This window comes from Boleophthalmus pectinirostris, unplaced genomic scaffold (assembly GCF_026225935.1).
Source record: "Boleophthalmus pectinirostris isolate CB_2022bp ecotype Guang Dong unplaced genomic scaffold, ASM2622593v1 HiC_scaffold_468, whole genome shotgun sequence".
NCBI classification, from domain to species: Eukaryota; Metazoa; Chordata; class Actinopteri; order Gobiiformes; family Gobiidae; genus Boleophthalmus; species Boleophthalmus pectinirostris.
The window spans coordinates 363-26,602 of NW_026571384.1; the positions used below are offsets into that span (position 1 = coordinate 363).

General features: G+C 39.6%; 4 protein-coding genes and 1 long non-coding RNA gene across 6 annotated transcripts; 2 read left to right on the top strand and 3 right to left on the bottom strand.

Moving 5' to 3' along the window:
• Positions 1-353: 353 nt before the first annotated feature.
• LOC129411447 (EH domain-containing protein 1-like) lies at positions 354-4,216 on the bottom strand. The gene is made up of 2 exons (XM_055162277.1): positions 3,527-4,216; positions 354-661 (listed from the first exon to the last, which is right to left on the bottom strand). The coding sequence occupies exons 1-2, from the start codon at positions 3,913-3,915 to the stop codon at positions 538-540; spliced, it is 513 nt and encodes a 170-aa protein (XP_055018252.1). The 5' UTR covers positions 3,916-4,216; the 3' UTR covers positions 354-537.
• Positions 1,672-3,754, top strand: LOC129411448 (uncharacterized). The gene is made up of 2 exons (XR_008633297.1): positions 1,672-2,519; positions 3,499-3,754. It is a non-coding gene; the product is annotated as an uncharacterized LOC129411448 (long non-coding RNA).
• A 3,169-nt stretch (positions 4,217-7,385) lies between the features above and the next one.
• ubxn1 (UBX domain protein 1) lies at positions 7,386-10,223 on the top strand. The gene is made up of 10 exons (XM_020923529.2): positions 7,386-7,477; positions 8,009-8,073; positions 8,151-8,204; positions 8,285-8,409; positions 8,493-8,568; positions 8,706-8,897; positions 9,089-9,140; positions 9,208-9,306; positions 9,391-9,574; positions 9,646-10,223. Exons 2-10 carry the CDS (start codon positions 8,015-8,017, stop codon positions 9,684-9,686), a joined length of 882 nt encoding a protein of 293 aa, XP_020779188.1. The 5' UTR covers positions 7,386-7,477; positions 8,009-8,014; the 3' UTR covers positions 9,687-10,223.
• Positions 10,224-10,942: 719 nt separating this feature from the next.
• Positions 10,943-18,948, bottom strand: ganabb (glucosidase II alpha subunit b). Of its 2 annotated transcripts, XM_020923439.2 has the most exons (25): positions 18,890-18,948; positions 18,248-18,349; positions 18,047-18,155; positions 17,834-17,961; positions 17,361-17,540; positions 17,155-17,220; positions 16,328-16,385; positions 16,158-16,239; positions 15,599-15,695; positions 15,318-15,498; positions 15,093-15,246; positions 14,695-14,930; positions 14,484-14,610; positions 14,296-14,375; positions 14,080-14,220; positions 13,873-13,969; positions 13,686-13,787; positions 13,131-13,374; positions 12,982-13,046; positions 12,825-12,901; positions 12,686-12,760; positions 12,493-12,606; positions 12,296-12,405; positions 12,122-12,222; positions 10,943-11,985 (listed from the first exon to the last, which is right to left on the bottom strand). In XM_020923439.2, the coding sequence occupies exons 1-25, from the start codon at positions 18,907-18,909 to the stop codon at positions 11,876-11,878; spliced, it is 2,856 nt and encodes a 951-aa protein (XP_020779098.1). In that variant the 5' UTR covers positions 18,910-18,948; the 3' UTR covers positions 10,943-11,875. The 2 variants fall into 2 exon arrangements, with proteins under 2 accessions (XP_020779098.1, XP_020779099.1); XM_020923440.2 differs by lacking the exon at positions 17,155-17,220.
• Positions 18,949-19,686: 738 nt separating this feature from the next.
• Positions 19,687-26,153, bottom strand: ints5 (integrator complex subunit 5). Its single transcript, XM_020923487.2, has 4 exons — positions 25,824-26,153; positions 25,308-25,560; positions 21,457-23,433; positions 19,687-20,743 (listed from the first exon to the last, which is right to left on the bottom strand). Exons 1-4 carry the CDS (start codon positions 25,916-25,918, stop codon positions 20,021-20,023), a joined length of 3,048 nt encoding a protein of 1,015 aa, XP_020779146.1. The 5' UTR covers positions 25,919-26,153; the 3' UTR covers positions 19,687-20,020.
• Positions 26,154-26,240: the final 87 nt, after the last annotated feature.

The window sequence follows — 26,240 nt, forward strand, 5'->3', positions numbered from 1 at the left end:
CAGTGTAAAAGGGAAATAGGAGTGCCCCACCACAACACTGTACATTTAGAATTTCTGCTGAAGATTAGTGTGATTGGTACCTCCTCAAATAAGTTTTATCATTTATTAAATTAGCCTTGTAATATTTTCAAGATTTGACCACCCTACTAAGGACATAACACAGCAGGACCTCAACATTAAACTTAATATTTGCTTTTTCCAACAGCAGAAAAGACTATGTAGTTTAATTCAAAATCTCTTGAGGCTGTTCCTGAATGCATGCAAAGTAGTTTAGGTTACAGTGGGTGTGGCTCTCAGTAACAGCGGACAGGCTGCATATTGCTGAAGTCATTTTTGGCTGTACTGATTTTTTTTTTTTTTTTGTCCCAATCTACTCTCCAGACCCTGCTGCATCTAGTGTCATTGGCTCCATCCTCAGCCAATCACAAAAAAACCACAAACTGGCCCAGTGATCTTATTGACATTAGCAGTTCTATTTACCCAGAAACCGAGAAAAATGAAATGGCAATTATACTATAAGGCTAACAATATGTGGATTTAGTGAGTGATGAGAAAGAGCCAACCTCTGCTTATCCTCTGCTTCTCTCCCGACAGGATTCCTGGAGTATCGATTATACTGATGCTCTCCAAAACAGGGTTAGGCAACTGGGCACACATGAACCTGCAGACAAAACACAAACAAATGAATGATACAACAACAACACCCAAGAATGGCACAGAATAAGGATTTTGCATGAAATGTAGACCAGCCTGGACAGAGTGGTCACCGATGAAATACATTAACATAACACACACACATTATGGGGTCCTGCCTTCCTTATGGGGACAAAAATTCAGCCCCTATGACGTAAATGCTTTAGATCAACAACAGGATTGTAAGTTCAATATAAGAGGTTAAATGAGGTTATGATAAGGGTATAGGTTAAGGTTAGGAAAATGCATGATTTAGGTTATAGATCAGTCTAAAAGTACTATGCTGTAAATGTGCTGTTCCCGAGAAACGTGGAAACCTAACATGTGAGTGAGTGATATTGTGTAGTATAGTATAGTGTAGTGTAGTATAGTATAGTATAGTGTTATTGCAAACAAAGGAGTGGATTGTTAATGACACCACACTGCTTGCTTTGGGGTATTCCGCTCGGCTGCCATTGGAGTCGATATGAACTGATACCCTCACAGCATGATCTCAGAGGCAGCGGGTGGGTCACGAGACTGAGAGACCTAGGCTTTAACATTCCTTCACTAACCACACTGGACTCCAAAAAACGGTCCCCTCCCAGCCCCCCACCACACACAGGGGGATAGGAAAAAACACACCAAAGAATACGTTTGAGTAATATGAGCAACCGCTATTGCATTACTATAAGACTGAGTGCCAAAGATAACAAACATGGAGCTTTTTCCCTTCCTTTCAGTTCAGTTGGTGTGTGATATGAATGTTGGCTTTCCATTCTCCAACATTTTCCACATGGAGCCAGTGGGGAAAAAATGCTGGAATTCATGGAAGGGAAGACACCACAAGGCAGAAGTTTTGATAGCTATTTCAGTTATGCTCCAAAGTATGCCCTTTTTGGGAGGAACAACTAACACACCAGTTTCTTGTTCATCTCTGTGTTATGACGTAATGCTACCTCTCCTTAACCCACCTCTTGACCTTTCACCTCTCCAATATCATGACCTCAGTTTCCTCCAGGACAAAAGGAAATGGGTGACTAGCACAGGTTACAACTGTTCCGTTTCCTCTACAGTCCACAGGTTTACACATTATATTACTTTTTTCTTTTTTTTTTAGATCCTCTCCACGTGAGCCCCTCTCTCACTTGGTCTAAAGTGCAGAGTCAGTGTCCTGGAATTACAGGACAGAGCAGGCGAGGGGAGGGTCACTGAGGAACTGAGACTTTGCTGACTCCAGATTTACTTACTAATAGTTCACAGAGAGCATGAGGCCCACTCAGTAAAAGGAAGACATGCTATGCTAAATGGAGAGGCTAGGCTACAAAAACTAAGGGGCAGGGGTGAATTTTACTTTGAGTTGGATAGGATTATAAGTTTGTTTAATGGGAAAGGTTACATTGCACAAATGATTGGTTATACAGACAGTTGCATCTGTATTTAAAGGCTAAACTAAAATGCAGGTGTTGAAATTAATGATATGGTAATGATACAAATACATATTATCTGTGGATCCCAGCCAAACACAAATGGTTAAAATAATATGTGAACACCATACACATCTAGCTCTATATAACACATTCCTCTATGACCTCAATGTGGCAATGATGTCCAATACAATGTAACAGCATCGGGGACTGCAGCCAACAAATGACGTGAAAAAGGGCAATGACCATCTGCATAAAGTGTTCTTGTGTTAAACGTTAGTCCTAAAGAAAGTCTTCTAACAAATATAACTCTTAACTTAACATTCTTCGGGAAGAAGAAATCCCAAGGGATAAGGGTACTAAGCACAAAAAATAATGTACATTTTTTTCAATTTTATAGGACCACATTCTACTTTGATTGTAAGTTACAAATTATATTGTATTAGAATAATGCAATTTGAGGTGGTATAACTGACTGAACTGAGAATGAGTGATTGTCTGTCTAATTTGTTTGCTGTTGTGTGACAGCAAATATTGTGGTAGTGTAATCATTTTGTAATCATTTGATTAGTTCAGATTAGTATACTTCTAGAAAAATAGGCTTCTAACAATTTATCCAGCACAACTATGGGTAAGACATGTAGACATTCAGTATTTGTTGGTTTAATGTCCTGATCCAAGTCGCATTATGACACTTTTTTACTAAACTATGTGGCTGACTCAGTATTAAGTAGAAGACACCTTTAGCACTTTGAGATAAGATCACACATTCTACACTTTTATGACTTGTAACGCCCAATGGAGGACAGGACAAGGTCAGTGTTACCTGGCAGCACTGTCAAATTGTATATTTAAGAGCCTCTGCTTGCTGACACAAACTGTCTGTCAAGAGTGACTTTGACATGGGAAGACATGATAGTATATATATATATATCGGTCTACGTTAAGCTTTGTTCAATAGAAAAAATCTAAATACAATCATGACATTAATGACACTTTCGTCCTTTGATTTGCCATAAACACAGTGGGTCTTTCACTCTACCTTGAAGCACCCACAGATCCCACAGATCCCACAGATCCCAGAGACAGAGAGAAACTCAAGAGTCCAAGAATGCTGGGAAAATTGTGCAACAGCCTACGCTCACCTCACCTACTACAAGTACGAACATGTGAGGCCATTTAAACAGTGACGTCCTTTTGGCAGCCCCTCTGTTTGACATTACCCCCATGCGACACTGGCAGGCCGCTGTGCTGTGCGTTTCATTCATACAGTGGGACACCTGTGGACACTGCATACATATAATGCTCCAATTATTGTCTGTATAATCACTATGTGACTTAAAGACTTTAGGCTTGTACAGAATCTAAGTGGAAACAACTTTTAACTTTTGTGTTTCAGGTTAACACCATGTTGGCAGTGGGTTTACCTGTTCAGGAAAGCGTTGCCAAAAGCATTAAGTTTGCGGAAGGGCTTCTTTGGGTCGACTACCAAAGCGTTCCCCGGTATCACCCCGTCCTGCTCCCCGTGCATAACGGCAATGAAAGAGTCTGTAGTCGGCTCCGGGCCAATCCGCATACCGGGAAAGTCCTGCTCCATCAAGTGGCGGATAAATGTTGTCTTCCCGGTCGAGTACTGTCCCACCAGAAGCACCATAGGCTTGTTGTCAAAGTCCGCATCTTCCAGTGCCGGGGAGTGGAAGTCGTGGAAGCGGTACGTGTCCTCCAGCGGGAACAGCTTCGTGCGGTAAAGCCGCCGCAGACCTTCGGACACGTTTTGAAAGAGCTCCGGGTCTTTCTTCAGAGTTTTTCTAAACATGATGATCTGATCTACTTTTGGTTTACACTATAATGTCGGTATCCCGTAATTATCTAATTTGATCGGTTGGTGTGTGGGCTCCTCACACCGCTAGGAGAGTTACTAGCTGCCTGCTGGAATGAACCGAAGCTGGGCGCGGTCTGGGAAGTTTTGTGCCCCCTCCCTCTGTCGTTAGCCACGCAGTGCTATGCAGTCATATTCAGGGGGACTTTCTGTCTTACGATGACACACGTATATGTACTTTTGGTTTTGATTTAACAAGAGTACACTTGTGAAATATCAACAAATAAAGCAAAACAATTAATCCACCACGCAGCAAATTAGCTGTTAGCAGCAGCCTGCTGACAGTTTGTACGTGCCCCTCCACCCGGAAATAGATTCTGAGCCATGAACGACAGACATCTCCATAATAAAACCATATTTGCCACCATGTTTGCCACTGAGTGAAACACTTGACTCCGTTTAAAAAAAAAAATGTTTTGTGTTTTTGTTTTTACTTTTATGCTAACCTAGAGAGTCTTACTCTCATAAACAACTGAATTGTGAATTGGTCTATGGTCCATATGAAACTGAAAGTAGCAGATAAAAACTCACAGCATTGATATTTGTTTGTCCTTGTAATTTCAAACATGGCCCTCTTTCTTTTGCTTTTGGTTTCTATTTACGGGAACCCAGTTTTATTTTTTTTTTCAGAATCAGAAAACCTTTAAGGGGGTTGTGCAACAATATAAAATATGCCTAGGGCCTATATTTGCCTATATCTTTACAGCAATTCCTGTGTCTGAAAAAGTTATCTTAATCTTAAATAATAAATCTACCCAAATTAAAAGCTCACAAGTGATCTGAAAGAAAGTAGCATACAGACCTCAGTCTGGTACTTTTCTCCTACTACTTTTCATTGAACTATTGAAACTATGTAACATCTGTATAATAATTATAATTATAAATGCTATTTATTTACAATATCATAAAAATATTTATAAAATGTGGGTATATAAAGAAAGGCGTATTACAATGTCTCTGTACACCTCTGATTTCCAGTACAGCTCCAAGTCCTGCCACCTGCAGAAGTCCTCTGATGACTCTGCAGTGGTTGAGTGTATCAGAGACGGTCAGGAGCTGGAGTACAGTACACTGATTGCAAACTTTGGGGAGTGGTTCCAGGCAAACTATCTGCTCCTTAATGTTGACAATATCAAGGAACTGGTGATTGACTTCAGAAGAAATAGGGCATCAGTGGAGCCTGTCACCACCCAGGGCCATAAGGTGGAATGGTGGCTACAGGTACCTTAGCGTGCAGGTGAATGACAGACTGGACTGGAGGAACAGCTGTAATGCTGTGTACAAGAAGATTCCATCATGGACACAGAGGAGGTCATTCTCCAACAGGCTCCTACAGCTCCTCTCAAACACTGAGAGATACAGAACTACATTCCTACCATACTCCATACAACTGTACAACAACTCACCCTTATGTAATTGATAACCCTATATCCTGTCAGTCATCATAGCATTGTTACACTGTCTTCCTATGACCTCTTGTATAAAGCTGTGATTTTATATTTTATTACTTATCATTCTATTTTATTTTTACTGTATATTCACATTTATGTAATTGTGTCTTATTTGACGCCTGTCTCTTGCTGTCTTTTTTGTTCTTATTTAGAATTTACAACCATTTATATTTTTTGCTCTTTGTTATTATATTATATTGTGATGTGTGAGCTACTGTGTCCAAATAATTTCCCTTGTAGATCAATAAAATTTGTCTACATAAAATCTATATTGCTATATTTCAGAAGACTTAAAAAAAAAAAAAAAAAGAAAAGAAAAAAGTAACCGGGGAGACAGATAAAAAAGAGACCAATGTTAAATTAATGCAATTGTTTAAAAAAAACAAACAAACAAAAACTTTTTATTGAAATTGCTACAAAGAGCATTTGAAATTGATACACAAAATAGCCTAGTTTTTATAAGAGAGAGAGTGCATTGTTGTGATGGCAGGGGTGTCCCTCCATAGATAACAGCAGCTCCACTGGAAGCCAATTATTTTCCATATGGAGATGCTGTTACAGCTGGTGAAGACCCACACAAACAGCAGAGTGGAACAGGCGATGCATACAGCGGATGGTTAACAGCACAAAGGATATTTGGTAGAAGATTGCAGTGGTAAAGGTAGTACAGCAACATGGATAGAGTATGCCAAAATATAGGTCTACAGATTACAACGTTCCAGGAGCATGGTGTTATAGTGACATCTTTTGGGGAGCAACAAATCAGCAATCACTGTACAAGTTTGTAAGTATGCAGTCAACTCAGTGGTTATAAAGTTAATACAGAATGACCTTTACTCTCCTCATTCATCTTTTATTGCTTGTAAGATTAAGCACCATCTTTGGGGCACCAATAGAATAAACCAAAAAGTCCAGAATTTAGATTAGTCTACAAATTCTGTACATAAAATCAATCAATCAACTAATCACCATTTACTTACAAGCAATACGGCTTTGTACACGTTACAGCTCTAAGACATGAATGGACATCCTGGTGTAGAGCACTGTCTTCACTCTTCTTTAACTTGCCTTGGGTGAGCTTTGACCTTTATCCCATGCTTTCTGCAAAATAACAGAGCAATAAAATAATTTAACACACTCCAAAGGCATATTGTCTTTTCAAACTATGCACGAGTACATCTTCAACTACATCTTCTTTAAACAACTATATGTTAGGCTAGGCAATAAGAATAAACTGCCTATTCACTCTCAAATAGGCTACAACTAGAATTGACTGATCTATTCTTTATAGGTGTATATAGCCATTAAATACATCGGTGATCCTTTCAATTGATACATTTAGTCTGTTGTTTAAGATGTAGTTGTGTGTTAATAAATCCATATACTCACCTGCCAAATAACGCTTCTCTGTTGAAAAACAATACAAACAATAGCTATAATTTTAAAACCGATGAAGAATAAAAAAAATACATAAAAGTGAATGAAAAAAGAGCCTATTTAAGCTCACAAGAGAGTTTATGTCTTCTTACTTACAATGACATGACATCAATGAAGCCTGTCCAAATGACACACTTATGAATGATGCCTGCTGCTTAAAACTGAGAAGGCAGAAAGAAATTAATCATTACATTGCTGTAAATATATAACAGACCAAACCTAACCCATAAAGCTCAGCTAACGGCATTAGGTGATGATGACTCATGGGCAGCAAAGATGAAGAACAGTGAAAAAAAAGAGTCTTTATAACTTATCCATGTTCTAACCAACGATTAGTTAAACATAATCTGCCCTTTTTCATTTCATTCATTAGAATTTGTATTTAAAGCTCCAGTAGTAAAATCATAAACGTAGGCCGAGTTTACGCCTGATCTGGTTATTTTTGTTCTATTGTGATTTCAAACAACTCTTCGGGCTGTTTCTACTGTCTGGTCTCTTATCCCCTGAAGTTATGACCATGCAGCTCTAATGAAACGAATCGTTTTTGGTGCAACGTCGTTTGTCACATCTGGGCTTCCGTACTGTTGAAGCGGCGTTGTGTTGACTAATGTGTGAGTAGCTAACTCATGTTTTTTCTGAATAAATTAACTACTCGTATTAGACTTTGGCGGTATAATAACTGATTATAATAACCGTATTAAAATTGTGAAACACTTCACATGTATTGTTATGAGATAGCGTTTGTTTTATATGTAATGTTTCCATTTTGGAAAGCTAGCGAGGCTTCCCATTTAGCTTTCGATTTTAAGTGTTTGCCGCATAAAAGCCATTATAGCTCTGATTATTGTATGATAGCTTTAGCAGATTTTATTTTGGGTGGCATTCAGAGGTGGGTGCGGGTCCCACTCCACACTATGATGAAGTTAATAGGTCTGACTGAGCTAAAGAGCTACCCATAGTACAGAAACCATGTGCTGAGTTAATCTGTCCCTAATTGATTTCTGATCATGACAACAATGGTGTGCTACTCTTACAGCGATCATTTAGCCTGTAAACAACGTCTATGCGTCTCCCCATACATTATACATGATACTATACTTCATTTTACTGCCATCATTGAACCCACTCTCATTGTGTTACAGCTAAAGATGGCAGAGCTGACTACATTAGAGAGTCTGCTGGAGATGGGATTTGACAGGAATAGAGCGTGAGTATGGGAAACTCTTAAACTCATTTTAGTATATTTCAGGCCATTTTAAGAACTCTAAGTCTGTCATCATGTAGAGAGAGAGCTGTGGCCAACACCGGAAACCAGGGAATCGAGCAGGCAATGGACTGGTAAGAGTGGATACACAACTAATTACTTATAAGTTTAGTAGTTTTTATTTAGAGAAATCCATCCCTTTTTACCACTACAGGTTAATGGAGCATGAAAATGACCCAGACATCGATGAGCCCTTTGTGCCACCTGCAGAGAATGTCCTGGGAGGCACAGCAGAAGTTCCTCCGAGTTCAGAAATGACAGATTTAGATCCTGATGAAGGTAGGTTACTCAACAAATATTTTATTAATGCTCTGTGCTTAGAAGGTATTTTCAGTACAGCATATAAACTGTAAAATTAACAGCGAGTGGAGACATCATTAATCCTGACGGTTCAAAACGGCCAATGACTGAAGAAGAGAAGAGGGAACAAGTTAAAAGGTAAGTACTGTGTCAGAGTGTTGTCATAACATGTTAATAACCAGGCAGTTAAGTCTCAATTATATCAAAGGTCATGAACAGACTTCTCATTTTGGATTAACAATGGATTTATTAGACTTGTCAACTATGTTGTTCAGACTTGAAGAACTGATGCGAGTCAAGCAAGCCGAGAGGAGAGAGCGTGAAAAGGCTGAGGAGATTGAAAGGGAAAAGACTCGAAGGAAACAAGGACAAGAGCTGCAGCAAATTCGTCAGAAGCTGCAGGAGGATGATATGAAGAAATTAGCTGATCAAAGGAGAAAAGAGAAAATGGAAGACAAACTAGCAAGGTACATATTTTTTCTGTATTTTTATAGATTAGTGGAAATCAATTTTTACAAATTGAGATCAAAACTTGTTTCTACAAACTGCGAGAACTGACCGACTTTAAAGATGAAAGTTTTCATTAAAACTATTTAAAATATTAAATCTCATACATCTTAAAATATATTCTCAAAATCTCATACTTTCATTTGCCTAGGCAAAGGGTTAAAGAAAAAATTGCCAGAGACAGAGAAGAAAGAGCTCAAAAGGTACATGAACAATTAACATCCTTGTCTCTTGTCTGTATTTTACCATTGTCATTTACTGTCTTTTCAGTTTGGGGGTGGTGCATCATCATCCCAGCCAAGTCCCACATCGCCTCCTGGTCAGGGTCCTCCACCCACAAAAAGAGAGTACGATGAATCTCGGATACAGGTACAGATCATAGCAGTTATTCAGAGAAGTTTTGATCATTCCAAATGAAAATATCAGTGGATGACTTGTCTTTTACTTGATCAGATTCGTTTGCTGGATGGCTCAACTATCACCACATCTTTCAAGGCTCAGGAGCCTTTGGCGGCTGTCCGTGTGTATGTTCAAATGAATGGAAATACACCAGAAGGCCAGGACTTTTCACTTCTCTCACCATATCCCCGTCACCACTACACAGAGCTGGATATGGAGAAGCCACTTAAAGAACTGGGTAAGAGCCCCCATAGTAATGCAGTATAGTAAGTGAACACTGGTAATAATTGTGGTGTTCTTATATTACAGGTTTGGTGCCTTCAGCTGTGTTGGTAGTTACCAAAAAGTAAATGTACTCTAATCTCTCTACGAGCCTACCTTACCTCAATAACAACAGATGAAAAAACAACAATTGACTCCAACGTCTTAGCATCATTCAATAAACCAAACAACAAATCATCTTTAGAAGGATGGTATTACAGTACTGGAGTTAACACTGAAGGCAATCGAGGAATTGAGGTTTTTAACATTTAAAGAGTTGAAACTTTATTGTTACGTTTTCACAAATATACTTAAATAAACATTACAAAAGATGCACCTGATTGTTTCTACAAAGGTCCTGTGGTCATAATTTGGTGATAACTATATTTGCCAATTCCAAAATCACAAAGCAGATCAAAAAGTCTTCATGGCAAAGACATTTGTATTTTCTTTATAAATGAAAAGAGGGTTTAAAAAATAATTATAGTGTAATGTTTAATTAGATATGTCATTCATTTTCAAAAACTTATCTGCTTTATGGTGTTGGACTTTTTCTGAAAACAACTGCATATGTTTTAATGATGTGCATTTGACATTTTCCAATAAAATATCTACACAAATGACAATTTGATTGGTTGATTGGCATGGACCTCATGTATTTGTTTTAAAAATCTTATGTCCCCACACTCAGAACCTTCAGAAGCAAGAAGAGGAAGCAGGATGCATGGCGTAGGCCCCCCTTTATTATAAATTACTATAATTCATTCTAGGCCCCTAAAACCCAGGGGCCTGGGACAGCAGACCTTTATCCCCCCCGTCTACTACCCTGAGTGTAGACATATTTTTATGGATGTTTCCCAAAGCTCTGGTGCTGAGAGGGTGAAAGGTTTCTTGTACATTAGTTAATACATTTTGTCTTTAGCATGAAGAAAATATGCCATGTTGTTTGTAGTTCTTCTATGGCTAATAATTGACCAATAATAGTACATTCTGTTATTTATTTGTTGCAGCTCATGCCTTTTAAAGATACTGTCTTACCAGAATAGGTCAGAGTCTCATCCACTGGTTCCTGTTTTTCAGACATACTACAATTAAACCTGTTACTGAAGTGCTGATATTAATCACAAGCAGAATTTCATTAAAACTCTTCAAACAGTGCTTAAGTGATGAGACAATACTCAAACAGGATGCTCTTGTCTTTTTATAAACAATACAAAATGGGAATAACTATAGGCAACTTCAAATATCTACATGAATTCTTAAAACTGATGTGTTGATGAAATAGTAGGCTACTGTGCATTTAAAATGTTTCAGCAGCAACAAGCATGATTTCAGAACACTGACATAACATGGCAACTGTTTATTTGGTCAACTTTATTTTTCTTGGTCTCATCTTTTAGAATACATTTCAATTTCACTTCTGTTGTTCTTATCTCAGACAATTTCCAACAAAATGGAAGCAACATGTGCACAATCATAAAATCATGGAGATAAAGATGAAACGATGCCTAAAATAGTGGACTGGACAAAACAATCAGATTCTAATGGTTAGAAAACAATGCAATAACAGTGCATAATTTTGTATGTCATTTTAAAAAAGAACCAATGCAGGTTTAAATAGCAGCAGACTATTCAGATCTAAGTAACTTTTGTTGATATTTCACAAGTGCAATATAAAATTATAGTAAACAATGTTGGAAAATTATTTCTTTAAAAGCTTTATGGAATTGTGGTTTAGTGGTTTATTCCCAGAATTTATATTGTCAGACAAAAGAGCTTTGCTGCAATGGTCATAGCACACATTTAATTTATGTAAAAACCTACTGGCAGGAGAAACTGCATCCATAAAGAGCATTTACAGACACTCCAGAATTGTTTGCTTACAAACTAAGTGCTTTGGAAAATGCTTGGAATGAAAGAGCCTATGAGCAAGCAGAAGTATGAAGTTTAAGAATAAGCTTTCATTAGAAATGACAAACCTAAAGTGACCTTTGTTTTACGTCAGGGTCAATGTGATTTGATAGAATTTATCTGAAATTCACCTAAAAACATCTAGTAGTCACTATTTTGTTAGGAATTGTAGGGACTGAACACAAGGACAGAAAAGAGAAGAGACAGTTCAGGATAACCAACTTTCTGATAACAATGTTTCTTTTACAAATGAATTATGGCCTCATTTGTGATTTTGTTTGGTACAACCCTTTACTGTCCCCTTACTGCCATTCTGTCTCCTTCTGCACAGACATTTTCTCATGTTCTCTCAGTGCTGTCTCCATGGTTACTGCAGCATCACCTTCCAGTCTTCCCCAGCATTCATGCCCGGTTTACGGAGAGTCAGCACAGACATGGAGGCATCAAAATCAAACTCAATGGTGCTCTCCTGGCCATCTGCAGAAAAGCGAATATACAATAAACATAGTGGAAAACAAACTGAAGAAAGTTGAAGAGCAACCACAATATATTTTGCTAGTCTCCTACTAATAAATTGGTATGCAAAACATAATACAATAGAAATGTAACTCACCAACTGTCTGAAGTGTAACCTTGCTGGGCTTACTGGCACCAATAATAATGATGCGCTCAATCCAAGAAGCAGTAGTAAACTGGCTGTCTGAATTCAAGTTTCTGTGGGAAAGATAACATCTTTACAAAAATAGCAAAGATGATGAGCCTCAATTTTATAAAAATTGAAACTTACACAGAGGAGAGGTTGTTGTTGGAAAATGTAAGCCTCCGGTGAATATATTCCTTCTTTTGATAGCTGAAGGTATGACCATCATCAATGTAGAGTTCACCCTCTGCAGCTCTCTAATATTCAATGTTTAAAAAAAAAAAGTACATGAGTTTAGTCTCACAATAGTGCCTTCTTTGTTATCAATCACATTTAAAATTTACCTGTTGATTTAAGGCAATGTATAAAGTGTAAGGATCATTTTCCATACAAGTTGATGATCTGCGAACACGGAGCTTCCTTGGAATAATGGAACCACCACGCTGGAAAACTGGAATCTACCCAAAGACAAGAGTGTTAAGATAAATGCAGACTGGAAAACTAAATCTATTCAAAATGGTATACAGTATTCCTTACACTACTCATTGTCACAGGAATGTAAAGGTTTTGGGCCCCGTTGTGCTTCTGGAACGTTTGGACATCATACCAGACCTGGAAAAACAGTTATTAAAATCAAGCCCACATTTAGGATAAAACTGTCTTTTTTTCACCATACATCATCTTTCCCTGGCAGGTATGCAGTGACTCCCCTAGATCCCTCCTCGGTCACAGGATGCACCAACAAGTCTTTTCCTGCAGCAGAGAGATAAAAAAATGTAAATGTTAGCGTAAAAACAACAAATGCTCTAGTGAAATATAGACTCAAACCGTACCAATGAGAAACTCATCATCAATGGCAAAAGTAGCAGGATCTTGAGGATACTCTATCCACAATGGTCTATATGAAAACAAAAATGTAACTATGTAAAATGTAACAGAAATCCACTTTTATTATTAATAGAATGATGTAAAGAAGACACACCTCATGACAGGCTCTCCAGTTAGGTATGCATGGTAGAACAGTTGGTACCAGTAGGGCAGCAGAGTGTAGCGCTGGCGCACTGCGTCACGGATCAGGGCAGTGTTCTCAGGACCAAAGAGCCATGGCTCCCGGCGTGGCGTGTCCAGGTGAGCATGTGCCCGGAAGAATGGCTGGTAGGCTCCGGTTTGGTACCAACGCACCAGAAGCTCAGAGCTCGGAGACTTGAAAAAGCCTCCCACGTCAGCTACATATGGCAAGAGAAACAAATTGCAATGTATTTATGAAGTATGAAATTAAAAAACAACAACAAAACTGTTCAACCCATATGAGAGATATTGCATTGCAGTGTACAAGAACAGTAGCAGTAGAATATGCATGTAAAAAGTATAACAACTTAAAGATAAATTACTTAAACTGTACTTCTTGAAAAAAAAAAAAAAGTTAAAATAAGATTAACTTAAAATTTCAAGTTATAATTATATATAATTATAAAAAATACTTAACAGTATTTACTTCATAGTTTAGTTAGTTTAGTTCATTTTTAGTGTAACTCACCTCCACAAAAAGAAATTCCAACCAAGCCAAGGCTCAAGCACATTGGGATAGAGATCTTAAGATGGTCCCACTCCGCGGCATTGTCGCCAGTCCACACAGCACCTGCAGAAACATACACTCAGGCTCTAGTCCCTCATGAGTCACCGTCACAGAGAAATTCTGCTGAATACAAGTATAAAGCCCTCACCAAAGCGCTGTGATCCCGCAAAAAAGGCCCTGGTAAGGACGAATGGACGCTCTACACCTCCAGATCTCTGGATCTGACCTTCAGCTGTGGCCATTTGCTGCAGGATTTGATTAAAATAAACTTATATACTGTCAATTGTTTTTGTAGCTATACAACTACTTGTTTGGTTATACAACAGTTAATTCATTTGACTGTTTATTTGCTCACCACATAAAGCCCATATAAGTTATGAACATCACGATGCTCCCAGTCTTGGTGCATGGCATCTTTGTGCATGGTGACCTCTGGTCCATTAAAAACCGATGGCTCATTCATGTCATTCCATGTGTACAAGTTTTCCATACTACCCTGAAAACAGACAAATATGTAAAAGATACACATCTACAAGATACATAGTACAAAAAGATAAGCCAGTTGACCTACTTCATATTGATCATAGGCAAACATGCTGGCCCACCAAGCCCTCATGTCTGCACGGGTGAAATCTGGATAACCAGCACTACCTGCACGATTTGTCATCAAAAGAACAAAAAAAATGTTCACCCATACCCATACAAAGTTACCCGTACAAAGTTATGAGAATGAAACACAAAAATTAGTTAGACTTTTACCTGGCCAGCACCAGCCCTCATAGTCTCCACCATCCTTGTTCTTAACATAAAAACCTTTTGACCGGATTTCGTTATGGATCTTGTAATTGCTGTCAACTTTGATATGTGGGTCAACAATGGCCACCATCTACAACAGAAACAAGTGCCACATAGTAAACTACTACTGTTTGAAAGAACTGGCAACATCTTTGCTGTTATGTTTAGAGTTTACCTTGCGTTTCTTCTCCTTGATACCCTGCAGCATCTCCTTAGGACTGGCAAACTTGTGAGGATCCCAGGTGAAGTAGCGCTTTCCATCAGTGTGCTCAATATCAAGCCAAATAAAGTCATAGGGGATGTCATGTTCGTCAAAGCCAGCATCAACATTCTTTACATCCTCCTGATCATTATAGTTCCATCGACACTGGTGGTAGCCCAGAGCAGCAAAAGGTGGAAAAGACTGTGTGCCTAAAGGGTTGAAACAGAGTTAGAGCTGAATTAAGCTGTATAGAGCAAGTAGTATTGCAACCAAAGGAAGAATCTAATGATTGTTGATTTATTTTTTTTTACCACATGCAAGCATGTTTTGTAAAAAAATACACTTTTGAGGGAGAGTAAACTTAAACTTACCTGTGAGTGAGGCATATTGTGAAAACACGTCTTTAGGTGTTGGTCCAAGCATTATGAATACGTCAATAATGCCACTTTCAGAGATCCAACGGACATCAGTTTGTGGCTTCTCACTTGATCCCTGCACATAATCTAGCATCTTTCCAAAAACAGTCTATAACAAATCAACATACCATTAGTTCAAATCAAGGCATAATACTAGTTTGAAAAATCCAAGGCACATACTTTTCCAGCTGTGTTAGAGCTGATATCCACCCACGTCTCTGCAGCATTCAGCCAGAAAATACCAGTCGTCCGCTGTGTGTTGTGGGCCAACATAACTGGGACCGCTCCATAAAGAGCCATAGGATTATAAAGTTCATACTGGAACACATCCAAGTTATACAGCCGATATGGATCTCCATTTCTGTCAAAAACAATTATACATATTTGTTAAAACAAACTATGGTATTAGTGTTAGTATTTTATTGTGTTAATTCTTTCTTAGGACATTTATTGGCACTTACTCAGTTGTTTTAAGTTTAAGAGTATCTGCATGTTCGGGGATGCCATACACATGTTCCACTCCAGGCAAAGAAAAGTCTAAACTTATAGCTGAAGGACCTGTGAGATTGGAAAAGCATAGTAGACATGCCTGTCATGGCCATCATGCATGTAATTTGTATTCATTGTATTATATTGTATTTTTTACACTTAATTTGTATATTATTTTGAAAACCCTGAATACTGCATTTTAAAAGCTTCTCTATATAATAAGATTTTTTTTGCAAAAAAAAAAAGTAAAACATGAAAAGGCTTTCAGTGCTGTTTTTTGTGCTTAGAAAACACTGCTACTGCCATCAGAGACGACATGGGTCTCTGACTGCCCTGCCTGGGTGATCAATTAAGGTCAATTAAGGCTAAAAACATGGATGCTAGTTTGCGTTTTTCAGGGTAATATGCATTACTGCACAAACATATGAAACCAAACACAACAGATTTGTTTATGATACATCAGATTTGTTTATGATACAGCTACAGCACAGTTCAATATACCCCCATAATCACTTTATTAATGTTATGTACCATTTGGTTTGGTGTCTGAGTGAGACTTGAACGTTTCTTCCCACATGCCTTCTTCTATTTTCTCATCCTCTTCTTTTGATGCCTGTGACCAAGACAGTGAAACAATGATAATCCAACTCAATCTACTTCAAAGTTCAATGAATGTTGTATTTGCAAGCAAACAAAAGTACCTCAGGCTGGTTAGCGGGATCAACATCTTCTTTCTTCTCTGCATCTGGCTCTGCTTGACTACTCAAAAAGAGATAGTGAAAGATGAGGAAGATATTCGCTAGTGTCCCTGAAATTATGTAGAATTAATGAAACTATGTATGAGTGTATATTTATTTTAAGGGGTAAAAATAACTAACATTTACATTTCAAGGCTCTTCAAAAGACACTACCAAATTTCAAGGTTTGGAGCAACTCCCTACCTTGTGGCTATATTTAGTTGTGCATACACCATATTTAAACAATACCCCCTTGAATGCTCATTTTATGGCTCTTCTATGAACATCCAAATTGAATACCTGTTTGCAAATAGTATAAGTATGGTAAATATGGATCCTTAATTCAAATCAAACTAGATAAAAACATAACCACAAAGAGAGATGCTGCTACAAGATAAATCTACATAATAATAATAAGGGTCTTCTACAATTTACAGATATAATATAACTCAGCCATGCAGTGTTAGAACTAGGTCATATAATTATATACAAAGATTTCAGCTGACGATTCAAACTTTTCGTTACCAATACCAACCCTGTTAAATCTGCGACAATTTGAAAAAACAAAATCACAATCATTTACTGGCTTTGATTGTGTAAAATTACAATGGAGTATTAAACACAAATAGACTGGCCAGTCCAGGAAAATTATTAGTCCCATGCACACATTGATTCATTTCTTTCTCAGGTTAAGAATTACAATAAAACTGCACAAGCTGACAGAGGACCCAATAAATGATGTACCCTAGTACACAAGGAACATAATACACACAAATCTTAAGGGTCTTTACCTAGAGAAAACCCTCTTGACATTATCCCACACACTAGCCACTGTGCTAGTTACTTTATAGGAGAAACTGGGATGATAGGAAAAGAGGACAGAACAACCAGTCAGAGACAATACTCAAAAACAAATCATTTTATGGGAACAGAAATGTAAATAATTAACCAAGGACGTAGATATAAAGAGTGTGTGTGCGCATGTGTGTAGTCTCACGTGTCCTTGCGCATCCTCAAGTGCTCAAAAGCCAAGAGTCCACGCGAGTTCAGTGACATCAGCACGTCATGCCCCTCCATGATATCCAAACGAAAGGGACGTGCGCTAACAATAACCCTCTGGGACTCTGCACCCAGGGACAGTACCACCCCATTCTCATCTTGGGATAAAAGTGCCAGACTGTGGTACAGAAAGGAGACATACACATATTGTTAAGAGCATACACAAGTCGATTAGTCACCATTACGTTTACATTTTATTACTACAAAGCGCGATATAAAATGAAAAAAAATAATAATAATAACTGCTGCCACGGAAATCTATGAGTGCATATGTATTACCCAAAGTGATGTAAAAATAAAAAAGTAAACAAAACACTATCCTGAACTCCTTTGAGGCATTTTAGGTTACAGATAACTAGACAATCCATACTTCAGTTACATGATCAAACACGCTGTTCGTTGGAGACTTACGGCTCAGTGGGTGGCTCCTTGATGAGGACATCTGGGACCTCATAGCGCGGCTTCAGAGGCTTCAGCTCATTAATCTTCACCCTTGTCATGTTTCCCTGGAGACGGTAGAGCTCAAGCAACAGACGCACCTATGAAAAAAGCAAAATATCACTGTTGCATGATATCCAACATTTTAAAAATTACCAGCAGATGTCACAAGGTGCACTGGTATACCTTATTGTTATCATTGATGAGCTGAAGTGTTAGTCTAGTGTTAGTCAGCTCCATCGTCTCTAGCAGGGCTCGATAAGGAGATTCCCCTGGCTTCAATGCACGCTGGCGCCTGTTAAACATCACATTTTAATATCACATTGTGTGGAGAACATAAGGTAAAATATTGAGGATGTGAGTGGGAATTTTGTGATGGTCCCTTACTTGCAGAAGGCACTCTGGTCACAGGTTTTAAAGTTGCCCCTGTCCACAGCCCATGTCTCCCCAAGACAGAGAACCAGTATAAATGCTAGGACAGGCGCCATCCTATAAGGGGGAATAGAGTAACTATGAATTAGAAGGTTAAAAAACATTGCATGTACCACATAGCCCATGTATGAATGTAGTACTTATATGATATATCTGCGCAAAATCGCAAAAGGGATGAATGAACTATAGCTACAAGTTGGCGCTTTCCAGTAAGCCAAGTGAGGTCAAATGAACCCAGTAAAGGGACGAAGAAAATTCATTATGTAATGATTAAGATGAGGATGCCATACCGACGCTAACACTGACATTTGTAAGGCTTTCAAGCTATAAGACTAAAGAGTATTTCTTAATAATCTACTTAAGGTTTCGTATCGAGCTCGACAACCCGTTAAGCTAATAGCGGTACAGGAACTGTCAAGTTAGTTCAATTGATCAGAGCTTCACGTTTAAATGATTAAATTACTTAAGTTAAAATATTAAACTGTCCCCATTTGCAGACTCAAAGACTATAGTCAGAATATCCTTCTATTAACATACGTGATTTACTCAAATCATTAGAAATATTGCCGATGAAACAGCAGAATGGCTTTGTCTTACCTTTCAGTGAAGGCGGCCATCTTGCTTACAGCGCTAGACTCCGCCCATTTCAATGATCTCTATGATTTCACTTCGCAACAAAGATAGCTAAAAATTAAGATAACTCACTTCTTTGTAAGCAACATTGGTTTGGAACAAAATCGTAGGCATTTTGTTATCGATGTAAACTGATTGTACACCAGGATTTCTCACATAAACCGTGTATATGGTATTTTATGTAATTTGTTTTTTTATGTTTGGGTTGTTTATTCTTCTCAACACTTCATAAATGAGAGTTATGACAGTGGAGTTGTACAGTGGACACTCATGGATCCGCTCAGGCACACGCACTAAACCGAGGACACGTCATCGCTCAGCTTCAGTAGGATCAACTCCTCTACCAATGCGCGTGCTGCAAGTGGCACAGACACACCTACTTTCCCACTGTTGTATGACACCATCACTGCGCATCGTCTAGAGCAGGGGTATCCAGTCTATAACCTGGGAGCCAAGTGCGGCCGGAAGACTATCTTTTCTTAGCTCTCGGGCCTCTTCCTACCTCCATACTTTTTACTGTAAATTTGATTAATTCTACCACTTTACCCATCCCATAACCACATTGCACATATTGTCATATAGACCTTATGTTACAAGCCTTATAAAAATTTGCTGTCAAGGCTGTGTAAAATGTATCCTATGATTTAGTGTACTGACTGCCTGTGGCCACCACTTCACACTGTACACACCATGTAGGTAAATTGTTATAATATAACAATAGTAGAGTTGTGTGTATGCTGGGTAAAAAGAACCAGAACTGATTATTGTTACAGAAATGTTTTCATTTTAAAAGGGACAAAACATGTTTATTTGCTTTGTATGTTGACATAAACTTGTATAAACAACAGAAACACAGCATGTTAATTGTTAAATAAATTGAAAATTGTTATTTCGCTAAAAAAAATAATGGTTTGCTGACTTGTCACATGCTTTTCTACAAAAAGCACATACTGTACGTACAGAAGTCTGTTTGGCACATCATATTAGATCAATAACAACAAACAAAGAAAACATTAAAAATACAAAGGGAAACACCATCTTTGTAGAACATATAAAGCTTAAATTGCTTTACATTTAGTCTTTTCATCGCTTCACTCAAAGCTGGAACCGCCAACATAAATGTCCCAAGCTATCAATGTTTTTATGCAGAACGCTGTGGATTGGTGCAACATATCTTGCCACATCTCCATCTCGTGAAAAATCCCTGCAAAAGATACCTCCTTTTTCTGAGCTGAAGGTAAATTTCTGAGGCATTGGTCCATTGCCCCTCACATATTCCCATACAGCCAGCAATAGGAGCCTCACCTCAAATGGTGCAAGGTGAGGGAATGCCTCGTGGACATTGGCCAACACAGGAGGAATAAACTGGCCTTCTCCCATGCAAGACACTACCAAGCTGGAGGCCTGAAGATGCCACGGAGAATCTGTGGATGAAGCATCACGGGATGCCTCCCAGTGTGCAAGCAGAGTGGCGAGAAGTCCTCGGAGTAGAGCAGAACAGTAGCAGAGAGCAGGACGTCCAGCTGCGACCACTTGAAGCATAGGAAAGAGAACAGGGTGGGCCTCGAAGTAGCGCCGAATGTGGATATCTCTCTCTACAGTGGTGCGAGCATGCTCTTCTGGTGGCCATGACAGCTCACTATTAGATACATCTGGACAAACATTTTCAACCATTGTGACTGCAACCACTTTGGCAGCTTCTGCATTGATTGTTGGAGATTCACAGGGGTCAGGTGAAGAACGTGAGCCACTGTATGAGCCATTGAGACCCGAGGAGCTGCAGCATTGCACCAGGACAGCAATAAGAGTCTGAATGTTCTACAGGCAAAAAAAAATAAATACATGTTAATTACTTAAAAATATGTGACCCACGGCAATTTAACAGGTGATCAGAGCCTCCCATCAATCAAACTAAACCAACCCCTCAGTATCCATAATAACAAAATGTTGGTATTGGTAGTCATTGCTCAGTCAATTGATAATTTGCAGCGAATGTCATTAGCTATTATTATCACGCTAACTGTAGGCTCTCCTTTGTCTGAAGAGCTGTTACTTAAGTCAAAACAAAGCCCGGATTAAAGTCTTAACACAATCTGAGTAAAAAGAATGGGCTAAACTAAAACTACAATGGTTGAGTTGATTTTGTAACATGTCCCTCTCAAATTACATTACAGTCACAAGTTAGCTAGCATTAGCCAACAGTTTTTTTTTTCAGTTAGTCACTCTCTCCTTTTCACTGAAAATCAAAACACCTAAACAGGATCATGAACGCTTGCATTGTTGACTCCTGAAAATGTGTTGTTAACATTCATTTTGTATTTTTAGCGAGTTTAGACTATATTAAAACTTTTGCGCTGTGTTTTCTAATATTTGCATTGTGTCATCATGTTAACTGATGAACATTCCCCCAGATATACATGCAGAACACCCCCAAAGTAATGTCAGTGCAAAGTATCAATAAACACAGAGCAAGTTACATTAGGTGCATAAAAAAAATAAATAAATAAATAAAGATTCTCTCTTTAACTCACCTGGCTTGCAGCAGATGGATCAGGCACTTTTATGGCAGAGTTGACTTTTAGGCCCTTTCCTATAACTCCGGCATGAAACACTGACCACACACTGCCAGAGAAGTTGGCTGTGGTGCCAAATTGACAGTTGATGCTCAGCAGGGAGGCTCCAAGGTCCAGCGATGCAGATGTTGAAGCTACAGGTACATCTGTTATGTCGCACGTTTGACCTCCAAAAAGGTCTGCATTTCCTTTGTGCAGTGCTCCTTCAACCAGCTGCTGAAGTATGGACTTTAGGGTGAGAGGGGAATACCCAGCAAATCGAGACAGTAGCAGCAGAGAACAGTTCACAGCCTCCCTTGCTTGTCCAGCATCTCTGCCAACTTTGAGCCCTTCTTGTCTTCTTCGCAATGCCAAAAAGAAGTAAGTGACAGCGGCACGTGACAACAACAACAAGTGGCCCGGTGAAGAGGTACGAGGTAATGGGCTGCAGGACAAAAGCTGCACTGCTGCATGTGAAACTGTTGAGTCACCATGAAGAAGAAGAGGTCCAAAATCATGGAGGTGTTCTGAGACTGCTGATCCTAGTTGCATAGCCATAGTGTAATGGGGTCCTACTGCCCCTCGTCGCTCTTCCTCCTGGCTCTGAATAGCTGCAGCGAGGTTTAGCAACAGTTGTCGAAGCTGGCGTGGATTCAGGGTGTTCGTGTGTATCTGTGCCACAGAGCGGGTGATGGCAGCAGGGATCAGTCCAACCATACACAGGGACAGTGTGCTGTGCAACTGCCAGGCCAGTGCCAATTCTTCAGGATTTCGGGCCTGGGTTAGAAGCTGACATACAGCCTCAGTGGCCACACTTGGACCCCCGTAAACTGACAGCAGGCACAGGAGCTGATGCAACCAAAGATGACGTTTTCTCTCAAGGCGCAGTGTTTCAGCACACAGCTCACCCACATAGGACTGAAGCTCCTCTAAAAAAGGAATTTTTCTTTTAGGTTGAGACATAACCGAGGTGTGAGGTGCACTTTCAAGTCCATCTGAACGGTTATAAACCAGTTTATGTAGATGGAGTAGCAACATTTGAAGGAGTCGATCACATCCCTCCCTGACTCCCTCGTGTGGAGAAGATGTAGGACCAGAAATAATTACTGAGGCCGGAGTAGCTGTGTCAGCAATAAAACGCAGGGTTCGTGCTCCCCCTGTAGGACTCTGACTAATTAGGTGGACAGCAAGCCCTACCATATTGTCCAATTCTTCCCTAGGAAGGCCCTGCAGCAAACTGTGAAGTTGAAGTAGTACAGGAGGTCGTAAGAGCTCCACCAGCTCTGAAGACACAGCTCCAAAAAGGTCAGGAGACATGGCAGCCAGCTGCAGAAGAAATGGCACGACAGCTCGACGGAGTTGTGGGGATGTTTCCCAGGAGGTGGAGGACAAATCTGGAGACAGAGGGCTGGACGGGGTCAAACTTTCCTGGAACATCCGGAGCAGCTCCTTCCTGATGCAGTCAGAATGGTGCACAGCCAGGTGACCGAGGATTCCAACCACAGAACCAATTTTGGGCACTTTTGCCCCTTTGTCTAGTCCCATCACTACCAGAGTCTGATCTTTAGCTCCATGAGAACAGAAATCTTTGAGACCACAGGCTAGCACTCTGCTGATAATGGTCCCTGGAAAGGCAGAGCCAATATGAGCTACCACCCAATCAAAGTGAGGTGAGTGTTGAACAGAGGTGTCCAGGAGTGCATCTACACAGGCATCAGGACACCAAGCCAACATGGCAGCCAAACACTGAGAGTAGGCCTCCATAAGGGAGCGTGTGGCTGCACAAGACATCCACAACTGGAGCAGCTCATTCAGGCTGGAGGAGTGAGGAGCGCCCCTACGTCCAGCATGCTTACTACTCAGTTGGCCCAGTAAATCTACAGCCCAAGTTGAAACCAACGGGGCCCAGGCTCGTGGATTAAGACGAATGAATTCAGAAAGCACCCCATGAACCTCCTACAAAAAAACCAAACAAACACAAATCTCATTACTATACATCTACATACAGTCCCTGACAAAAGTCTTGTCGCTTATCCATTTTGTAGAAACAAAAGCTTATAACCTGACTTTAAATTAATCGATTGGTTTTAGAAATGTCTCACATGAAAGCTAAAACCCTCCCAAATTATGCTCAATAAACTAAAATAAATTTGCTTCACTGAAAAAAGATTGATCATTTAATGAACACAGAAAGGTCAGATTTTGGCAAGACAAAAGTTTTGTCGCCTACAGAAAATTTAACAAATAATTTACTTCAAATACAAAAATATGTTGCATAACGTCAGTGAATTAAGTAGTGGTGCTGTGAGCTCCATATTTAATATCTTGTATGACTTCCATGAGCTTGAAGGACTGCATCCATGCGGTTCGACAATGATTCATACAGTTTGTTGATGAAGTCATCAGGAATAGCAAAGAAAGCGTCTTACATGCCTCCCAGAGTTCATCAAGATTCTTTGGTTTTGCCTCCCATGCTTCCTCTTTCATTCTACCCCAGACATGCTCAATGGTGTTCATGTCTGGTGACTGGGCTGGCCAGTCCTGGAGCACCTTGATCTTCTTCGCCTTGAGAAACTTTGATGTAGAGATAGAAGTATGCGATGGAGCACCATCCTGCTGCAAAATTTGACCCCTTTTATGGTTGGGAATGTAAGAGGTAGCTAATACTTCTTGATATTTTAGGTTATTGATATTGCCTTCCACCCTGCAAATGTCTCGCACACTCCCATACTGGATGTAACCCCAGACCATGATTTTTCCGCCACCAAACTTAACTGTTTTCTGGGTGAATCTTGGATCCATGCAGGCTCCAGTAGGTCTCCTGCAATATTTGCGGTGGCTGTGATGTAATTCAACCAAGGATTCATCTGAGAAATCCACCTTCTGCCACTTTTCCAGTGTCCATCTTATGAAATAACACTCTAGGTCTGAAAAAAAGAACCTAATAACATAGAATATTGGAAGACCAAATGAATCTCATTGGACTATTTTTAGCAGGCTGTGGGCCTTGGCAAATGCCACATGGTTTTTTAATTGCCTTTTGTTTAGTGCTGGTTTCTGTGCACTGATTCAACCATGGAGGCCATTTCGAGACAGAATTCTACAAACTGTTCTGGTTGACACAGGGGCTTGAGGTGACCAGGCCTGGTGGAGCTCTGCTGCAGTGCAAAAGGGGCTGGCCTTGGATTTTCGATCAACAAACGGTCCTCCCGAGCAGTTGTCTTGCAGCGTCTGCCGGACCTGGGCTTGTCAAAAACATCTCCAGTCATTTCAGATCTTTTTCTTATTCTTTGTACTTGACGCTGAGACACATTGAAGGTGTCAGCCACCTCAGCAGTGGATCTGGTCTTCAGCCTCTTGATAATTAACGCTTTGGTCTCAGGGTAGATCTTAGGCATGTTGTCAGAGGTCAAGTTGCAGTTGATGTGAAGGTCTGGTGTGCTGGGCTTCTTTTTATACACAAACACTAACTGATTGATGAGTAACTGATCACAGGTGAGGCTGTAATCTAGCATTGGGTGCATCATATGACAAGGCGACAAGACTTTTGTCTTGCCAAAATCTGACCTTTCTGTGTTCATTAAATGATCAATCTTTCATCAGTGAAGCAAATTTATTTTAGTATATTGAGCATAATTTGGGAGGGTTTTAGCTTTCATATGAGACATTTCTAAAACCAATCGATTAATTTAAAGTCAGGTTATAAGCTTTTGTTTCTACAAAATGGATAAGCAACAAGACTTTTGTCAGGGACTGTATTATACTGTTTACATATTAGACAGTTTCCTGCAACATTTTACATAAAATTAAATGTCTCTCGTGTCACTTACTTGGATGATATCCTCCAGGTTGGTGCTGGGCCCAGAGCCTCCTTCTCCCTCTGTCTCCAGATGGTGCAAGAAAGCAGACACATGTTCATCATAGACGCCTCTCAGGTGCTCTAGCACCGCGGCCCGACAGGCAGGGACCGCGCGCAGCAGCCGCACAGCGCACCGGGCGTGCTCTCTCACACTAAGCTTTCGTCCTTGGACACTGTCCACTCCATTTATGAAAGATTTGATCTCCTGTGACAGCTCCTGTGCACTATTTAAGAAAGGATTATATATTATTACACTTTTATCTGTACAACTGACTAATGTAGCACCATAACTATAAAATATAATTGTATTTATGTTGATTAAAAATATGAAAAGGAAAAGGGGGAGCCATCATATTTAATTTTTTATAGTTGTGAAAATGTTTAAATGAAAATCAGAAGAGTGACAGGTTGTTTTGTATTTTTCTTGTAGTAGCTTTGAGTGCAATCTGTTTGACTGGTACTACCACAGTCTATGGTTACTACTCACCTCAGGGCAGTGTGTGGTGTGTGACTGTGTGAGCTCTGCGCCGCTTTTAGCCCACTTCCATCAAACACCGCAGACATGGCTTGGTCTTTTAACATCAAAGCGTTGCATAAACCTACAATTGTCTTAATAACTTCGATGAGCGCAATGGAACAAGCGCTAAAAAGATTTTCTATCAAACGTCAGCAGAGGAAAATACTAAAAGAGCACACTGTAACCGGAAGTTATTCTTCTTTACTTTTATTTAGTCGACCCAGACCGCCAATGATTGCCGCCATCTAGTGACACCCTAAAGCCATAGCTCTATTAAAATGACTTAATAGCCACTTTTCATAGATGTTGTTTAAAAATATTTAAAATGTAGAAATGATAATACATTATATAGCATGAGAATTATCTTCACAGTAAAATAAAATCATT

Excerpts from the sequence above, each read along its gene's own strand:
- LOC129411447 (XM_055162277.1), bottom strand. The coding sequence starts at position 3,915 with ATGTTTAGAAAAACTCTGAAGAAAGACCCGGAGCTCTTTCAAAACGTG. Across the intron at positions 662-3,526 it reads GGCAACGCTTTCCTGAACAG|GTTCATGTGTGCCCAGTTGC; the intron begins GTAAACCCACTG and ends TTTTGTCTGCAG.
- ubxn1 (XM_020923529.2), top strand. The coding sequence starts at position 8,015 with ATGGCAGAGCTGACTACATTAGAGAGTCTGCTGGAGATGGGATTTGAC. Across the intron at positions 8,074-8,150 it reads GGATTTGACAGGAATAGAGC|AGAGAGAGCTGTGGCCAACA; the intron begins GTGAGTATGGGA and ends GTCATCATGTAG. Across the intron at positions 8,205-8,284 it reads ATCGAGCAGGCAATGGACTG|GTTAATGGAGCATGAAAATG; the intron begins GTAAGAGTGGAT and ends TTACCACTACAG.
- ganabb (XM_020923439.2), bottom strand. The coding sequence starts at position 18,909 with ATGGCCGCCTTCACTGAAAG. Across the intron at positions 17,221-17,360 it reads TTGAGGATGCGCAAGGACAC|TTTCTCCTATAAAGTAACTA; the intron begins GTGAGACTACAC and ends CTATCATCCCAG. Across the intron at positions 11,986-12,121 it reads GGTTACACTTCAGACAGTTG|ATGGCCAGGAGAGCACCATT; the intron begins GTGAGTTACATT and ends GCTTTTCTGCAG.
- ints5 (XM_020923487.2), bottom strand. The coding sequence starts at position 25,918 with ATGTTAAAAGACCAAGCCATGTCTGCGGTGTTTGATGGAAGTGGGCTA. Across the intron at positions 25,561-25,823 it reads ACACCACACACTGCCCTGAG|TGCACAGGAGCTGTCACAGG; the intron begins GTGAGTAGTAAC and ends TTTCTTAAATAG. Across the intron at positions 23,434-25,307 it reads ACCTGGAGGATATCATCCAA|GAGGTTCATGGGGTGCTTTC; the intron begins GTAAGTGACACG and ends GTTTTTTTGTAG.